Source organism: Rhododendron vialii, chromosome 1a (genome assembly GCF_030253575.1).
Source record: "Rhododendron vialii isolate Sample 1 chromosome 1a, ASM3025357v1".
NCBI classification, from domain to species: domain Eukaryota; kingdom Viridiplantae; phylum Streptophyta; class Magnoliopsida; order Ericales; family Ericaceae; genus Rhododendron; species Rhododendron vialii.
In genome coordinates this window covers 16,574,814-16,582,518 of record NC_080557.1, presented here as the reverse complement: position 1 = coordinate 16,582,518, position 7,705 = coordinate 16,574,814, and the positions used below count along the sequence as shown (strand labels likewise).

General features: G+C 44.6%; 1 protein-coding gene across 1 annotated transcript; it reads right to left on the bottom strand.

Moving 5' to 3' along the window:
- Window positions 1-6,596: 6,596 nt before the first annotated feature.
- LOC131328871 (uncharacterized) lies at window positions 6,597-7,286 on the bottom strand. Its single transcript, XM_058361832.1, has one exon. The coding sequence runs from the start codon at window positions 7,284-7,286 to the stop codon at window positions 6,597-6,599; it is 690 nt and encodes a 229-aa protein (XP_058217815.1).
- Between the last annotated feature and the right edge of the window lie 419 nt (window positions 7,287-7,705).

Sequence of the window (7,705 nt, the reverse complement as noted above, 5' to 3'; positions counted from 1 at the left end):
CGTCGGGTTATGACCAGAGTATCGTTATGGGGTAGTTGAACTTCTCCCAAATCCTTGTCTGTAAAAACTATGCTTTCGTTGCATGTGTCGTTTTCTCGCCCTCTCTTTTTTCCCAAAAGCATAACATGCTGGTTATGTTTGACCTATCTTTGGTGCAGTCTAACCTCATTCCTTGTGTAAGGCGTGGCCAATCCATGTATTATATGGATTACCCCTTTAGTATTCTGCTCGTAATCCATCTCCATGGCTTGCCCCTTATTTTTAGGGTCCTCCTGAATGAATTTCTTAAGATAGCCTCGAGAGACCAGATCATCAAGGTGCCTTTTAAACATCTCACAGTCTTCAGTCATGTGGCCCCAGTCCTTGTGGTAGCTGCAGTGCTGATTCGTAGCGCATTTTGTATTCTTATCTCCACCTAGACTTCGAGGCCATTTGAAGTAAGGCTGATTTTTTATTTGATAAAGAATCCTATAAATGGGCTCCTTCCAAACCGTGGTAATAGAAAAGAAAGATTTGGGATCAGGAGCTTGTTTATCCTTGTACGGATCTTTCTTAGCCTGCCCATAGTCTTTCCTCTCTCGGTAAGTTTTGGGCTCCGGTTTATCTGCTTTCTTCGCAGGCCCTTTGACTTGTTTAGCAACCACCTTGCCGTCTTCCTGGAGTGCTGCTCTATCCGTTCCATTAACTTTGACAGTGTTCCTACTGGACTCATGTTCAAGGATTTACACAGTTCTCCCCGAACTGGCAACCCGGTCTTGAATGTGGCTATTGCGTATTCCTCACTACAACCTTTAATCTCATTGAAAGTCTCCCAATATTTCTTCGCATAGTTCTTGATTGACTCATCCTCTCCTTGCTTCATGAAGGAGAGGCTCTCAAAAGTTTTTGGAGCTCTTCTGCTCGTCAAAAAGCGAGCAGTGAATTCCTCGGCTAACTGTCTCCAGGTTCGGATGGAGCGTAGACCCAACTTATGGAACCAAGACAAAGCCACCTTCCCCAAACTTGATGGAATCATGTTGCACATAAATTGCATCATCCCCTTCATGCATAAACATCGCCTATTGGTAATGCTGTATATGTGCCACAGGATCAGCATCTGTCTCGTAGAGGATGAACGTTCCGTGTTTCACTCTACTTGGCAACCTAGCCTCTTGTAACTTTCTTGCAAAGGGTGATGATGCAATATTCCTGAGTGTTTTCCTTGTTGCTTCTCGTGCAGTCATGGTTTCATCTTCTTGTCTCTTTGTCTTGTTGGGTCTGGTCTTTTCCCAATCAGAATCAGGTCTCTCGTACTTGTCCCTATGATGTTTTCTGGTCCCTTCTTCTTCAGGGGTAGAACTTCGGCACCTGCACCTTCTTCTTCTTGAAGAAGCCCTTCGCCGTTCCAGTGTTCGGCTCTTACTCCTGCTTTTCTCTTTTCGTGGAGAAACTCTATGTCGTCGTAAGGTGGGACTTCTGCTTCTTTTTCCTCGTGAAAGGGGTCTTTCTGTATTTCACCATATCATACCTGTCTCCTTTGGAATTTCTCCGTGAAAGTCCAGAGTCCTCCAGGTGTTCTCGGATTCTCTCTAACTCCCGGATCTCGTGCTCTCATTTTTTGATCAAACGAGCATACTCCTCGATTTCTTGCCTCTTTTTATCGAGGACATCTTCGTTGTAATGTACACTTTTTGAATGTGCAACCGACTCATCCCTTTGGTGGGATTTACTCCTTCTTGTGGACCTTAAGGCTATCCTACCTTCTCTGCTCCTAGAGTTGTTATGAACAGTAAGGGGCGGCCCTTACTCGTGGTCCTCCCATGTCCACCTCCATCTAGCAGTTTCTTTGGATCGAGTGGTGTTGTTGGATTTTCTTCCACTATGGTCGTATTTTTTAGAGAACTCTATCATTCCCCACAGACGGCGCCAATTGTAGGGGGATGAAAACAATTAATACTTTAAACAACACTGATTTGTAACGGCTACTCGTACCTCTTCACCGGAACCTTAGTTCACTATTGGAACCCTAATCTGCAAAACAGACAAGGGGTGAGCGCACCTTTGCCTCTTGTGGCAAAGGCCCTCCGATGCCTAAGTTAGTATCACGTACTAGCAGAGAAACCCTAATTATCAGTAGGAAAACAGTATGAATGCCTTATATTTCATACCTTTTACCTCTAGGTTTACCTCGTATTTATAAATTCTTAGATGCTTGCTACCCAAGCATCCCTGTTGCCCTAGGATTCCTATTTCGTATAGGAAACCCAGGATATCTAGGATTCTTATTCCCTTATCAGTTCATTAGCTTAGCCTTTTTAGGACTCCTTTTCATGACTGGCCGAACATCCCATTTCCGTTTCGTATCTTTCCTAGATCCTACATTCTTGGGATCTTATTCCTTACGGGATACCACTGTTATGGAACCTTGTAAAGTGTTCCTTCCGCTTTAGCATTTGAAGCTACTTTCTCAATAGTTCTTTCCCTGTTCGGCCACCTCATTGCCGAACAGTTCATCTGGACCAGTGATTTTCACATGTCACTGGTCTTTATCAATTATTTGGACCAATGACTTCTCATGTCTTTTGTCCTTATATGCTGAACAGACTGCCTGGACAAATGACTTCATATGTCACTGGTCCATATGGCCGTTCACCACCTTCTATGGCGGTGTGACCTGTCTCATCCACCATGTCCTTTCATATACCACGTGTTCAGTCATTAATTGTACCTGTTCGGGAATACCTTCCTACAGATTCATATATTTTATGAGTAAAAACTGTTCTTTTAATATCTTTGCCATTCAATTTTCTTTTATTGTTGTTTGTACAAAGAAATTGAGCAACCAAGACTATTACCGTAATGTGCAACTAGCCAATGATCAAAAATGAGTCTGGTACACAGTTTTGCAATGATAGATATGCTGACAAAGAAGTAGAATTCAAAGAAGTAATTACTTGATCTTGGAAAAATTGACGTTTCGCTTGAGAATTTACACAAATGCCCTTGCCACGGGCTCGAATATGACTGTGACAACCCTTGAAAGTTAACATATAACTCGGAAATTCATCTTTATGCTTAGAACATGTTAGAAAACTAAGAAAGGGTTGCCTTTGGAAGGTGACGACTTCGAATTTTGACTCGGGACACGAACTGGAACTCAGACCAAGTCACCTTTGACCGTAGTGACTTGTGAGACTCGAAGAAATGGCTTGAAACGAACCAAGACGTGATTTGACACCTTGACACTGCTTAAGAATGGGATTATGTTGACTTTTTGCACCACGACCTTGAATTTCGGGAGTTGACTTGAAACGAAACATCCTTAAAGTCCCAAATACTTGTTGGAGTGTGTTCTAAGTGTGTTCTGGTAGTTGACGGTGCCCCGAGGTGCCTCAAATTCATTCCATTCCTCTGCTATCAAAAATTGCAGAAATGCAGACGCAATATGCCGCGCGGGTTTTCAAAACGCCATGCATCATTCCTCAAGATTTCACGGGGTATCAAGCTACGCCGTGTTAATCTTCCCGGATCTAATACGCCGTGCGTGGCCCTAATACACCGCGCCGGGTTATCTTCTTGACAGCCTGCATTTTGTTGTTTCCCAAGGCAGATTGCACGATGGTTGAAGTTTGACCTGTGTAGTGGCATTTCTGAGCCAGTGCATGTCTACATTGTGCTCCCATGCTATGACCAAGCCTTTTGCCATACAAGACACATGAAAAATTTGCACTTTTGAAACCTAAGGCTCCTTGAAATTGTTTCCTCCATTCTTCCTATAAATTCTGGCCTTCTACTTCAAATTCTTTCTATTCCACTCAACTCTCATTCTTCTAAAGCTCATTTTTCCTCCCAATGGCCCTTTCGCTCACCGGTTCGCTCCACCTATGGCTAGTTTCAATGGAGGGCATCGATTGGCTCAACTTCCGGGCTCATGGCCTCTACTCCATGAGGCACCTTCGCAACATTCATCTTCGTCCTAAGCTCTTGAGGGCAGCCGCGAGTTTTTGGGATCCTGAGGTCCATGTGTTCTGTTTTGGCGAGCAAGAACTTTGTCCTACCGTGGAGGAGTTTCGTGCCTACCTTGGCGGCTTCGGCTCAGGAGAAGTCATTATCCCTCCTGTTCGTGAGAGCGTCCACAAGGCTCTAACCACGGCCTTTGGATTGAGTAATGGTGTTGCTCGCTACTTAGTTAACGACGGTCACTTCAACGTGATGCGACTTATCAAAATGTTTTCTCCTCCAGGTGATATTGCGGACATAGCTTATCAAACTCGGCGCATGACTGCCCTTTGCATGTGCCTGCTTGCGGCCTACCTTTTGGTACCCTCCACTGGTCATGCTAGCTCAGCGCTGGTTAGTATTTTCGTTCAAATCGAGGCTCGGAAAGATGTGATCCCGATGGTTTTGGCTGAGACATTAATAGGTTTGGATAGAGTTCGTTCTGGAGAGATTGAGACTTTCGGGGGTAATCCTCTCCTCCTGCAGGTTGGCTTCTCAGCTCTCTTTTTCCGGGGTTTTTTTTTTCATGTTCTCATTTTACCTCAATGTTCGGTTCGGCTCTCTAGGTTTCTTACTTATTTTTCTCTCTTTTGTAGATCTGGCTTTGCAATAAGGTGAATGTGCTAACCATTCCTCCGAGCAATTAGGCATATGAGGTTAGGCTGTTGTCTCTCCGATATTTTGAATTTGCAGACAGGCGATTTCCTGAGTGGGTCAGCTTCTTTAGACGTCTGCGGGCTGAGACCATTCGTGGAAGCGTTCGTGGCTAGACCTTCCTCCTATGACTGTACACTTCATGGGCCCTCAGTGGGTCGTCCTTGCTGGTTTGGAGGCCTTTACCTTCTACATCCCATATTGAATTCAGCGTCAGCTTGGCCTTAGATAGGAAGCCCCTGCAGAGGTTATGGTCGATATTGTTCTGCCCTTGTTTCGCCATTCCGTTCTTTGCAACTACCAGCGGTTCTAGAGGACTCATGAAGTGACTGATGCACACCCTTATCCGTCTGTGATGGTTCGCAGGAGTTACCGGAAGTGGCTTAGGAGAGATATTACTGCTAGGGCTAGAGCTCAAGGAAATTGACTCAATCCTGCTACCCTGACCATGGAATAAATTATGGACCCTATCTTTATCATGTTGCACCTTTTGTTTTTGATAGTCATGCTTAGCCTTATATATTAGAAGCGATTATTGTAATAAAATGAGTCGTGGAGGGTTTTCCCCTTTCCTTGATTCAATGCTTTGAACTCTCACAACCTGGATTTTTATTTTGATTGATCGTGACCTGGCCTCAGAGTAAGGCTGCCTACGTATCCTTATGTCAAAGGAATTAGGTCATAATGTAGTTCAGGTTAGGGTTCGCTCTGGTTTTGACACTCTCCTTTTGCGCTCTAAATTTTGCTTAGTACCGCCCTTTTGGGTTTTCAGTCTAGCGAGCTCATTTATTGCATGCCTTAATTTTTGCCTAGCCCTCGCGGGTTTTCATCCCAGCAGGCTTTTGCTTTAACTTTTGCCTGGGTCTACCCGCCCTTGTGGTTTTTCAGCCCAGCGAGCTTCTCTCAGGGATAATAGCGCTTGAGTTAATCCAGGTTGACCAAAGTTGAAAATTCATTTCCGTCCAAGTCAATGAGTTGCGTAGCTCCTTTGGATAGGATGGTCTTGATGATGTATGGCCCGGACCACTTGAGTCAGAACTTTCCGCATGGATCGTAGACTGGCACCCGGATTTCCTTCAAAACCATATCACCTTCTGACAAGTCCCTAGGCTTCACCTTTTTGTTGAACGCATGAGCAATGCTCCTTTGATACCCTTGAATATGATAGAGAGCCCTCAACCAACGTTTGTCAAACAACATGAGCTCTTCAAATCGATTGCTTAACCATTCTGCTTCCTGGACCTCACATTCGATCATAGTCCGAAGAGATGGAACTTCCAACTCAATGGGAAGTACAGCCTCCATACCGTAAACCAAAGAGTAAGGAGTTGCCTCTGTTGGTGTACGTACGGATGTGCGATATCCCCATAAAGCTAGCGGTAACTGCTCATGCCAATCTCTTGCGAATTGAATGGTCTTTTCCATGATGGCCTTGATCATTTTATTGGCTAGTTCCATGGCACCGTTGGTCTGCGGCCGATAAGTGGTTGACTTGTGTACTTGAATCTGGAACTCTTCTAAGACTTCTCTAGCTCTTCCCTTGAAATGAACCCCATTGTCGGATACGAATGCCTGAGGAACTCCATACCGGTAGATGACATTTTGCTTGATAAAGTGTGCGACCTGAACTGCAGTTAGAATGGCTTAAGAAGCAGCTTCTACCCATTTCGTGAAATAATCTATGGCCACCAAAATGAATTTGTGGGTCATTAGACACCGCTGGTACAATTCTCCCAATGACATCAATTTCCCATACTGAAAAAGGCCATGGTGAGGTCATTTGATGTAGTTCAAATGGTGGGACATGCGTGAGGTTGGCATGGATCTGGCACTTGTGGCAACGCCGCACGTATTCCACACATTCTGTCTCTATGGTGGACCAAAATACCCCTATTTAAGGATCTTCTTGGCAAGCATCATGCCATTCATGTGAGGGCAGCACACACCTTCGTGAATTTCTTCCATTACCCTTCTTGCTTCTGCACCATGGATGCATAATTTGTGCATGCCACAGTGTGACCTTCGAAATAATTTCCTCCGCAGATGATGTATTGAGCTGCCATCCTTTGGAGGGCGATTTTGTCCTTCTTACTTACTTCAATGGGGTATTCTCCTTTTTCCACGAACCTCCAAATATCGTAATACCAAGGGTGACCGTCATCGGGCTCGTCAACAGTCATGACATGTTGATATACCGGTGTATCTCTTTGTTCGATCACAATCGGCCTCAGTTTCACACCTATAGGGATTTCGACCATGGATGCTAAAGTTGCCAAGGCATCCGCAAATCGATTTTCGAGCCTCGGTTCATGAGTGAAAGTCACCTTATTGAAATGGGGGATGAGGTCTTCGAGGTCCTGATGGTATGGCTTCAGTTTTTGCTCTTTGACTTTCCAATCTTCGTTGGCCTGTGATACTACCAAATTGGAATCTCCCACCACTTCCAATTTCTCTGTGCTGATCTCAATTGTTGCTTCCATACCCACAATGCAAGCCTCATGTTCCGCTTGATTGTTGGTGACCTCAAAGTTCAGCTTGAAGGCGAGCGAGATGTGAGATCCATCGGGTGCTATTAACAACAGGCCAATTCCAAACCCTTTTTGATTCACAGCGCCATCAAAGTATAGCTTCCAAATATCCTCGGTTAAAGTCATTATGTCTTCATCAAGAAACTGAAATTCGGCATCTTTACCTCCTTCAACTGGGCAATCGGCTAAGAAGTCAGCAACAGATTCCTTTTACGGACTTCTTGGTGACATACTTTAATTCAAACTCTGATAGCATCAATAACCATCGTGCCATCCTTCCGGTAAGAGCCGGTTTCTTGAATAGGTACTTGAGGGGATCCATTCGAGAAATTAGCCTCATTGAATAGGTCAGCATGTAATGTCTCAATTTTTTGGAAGCCCAAGCGAGTGCCCAACATGTTTTTTCCAACGGAGTATAACGTTCTTCAGATCCAATCATCCTCTTGCTTAGGTAGTATACGGCTCTTTCAACCCCATCATCTCCTTCCCGTGCCAGCATACATCCCATGGAGGATGGAGTGACTGATAGGTATGGGATCAAAGGT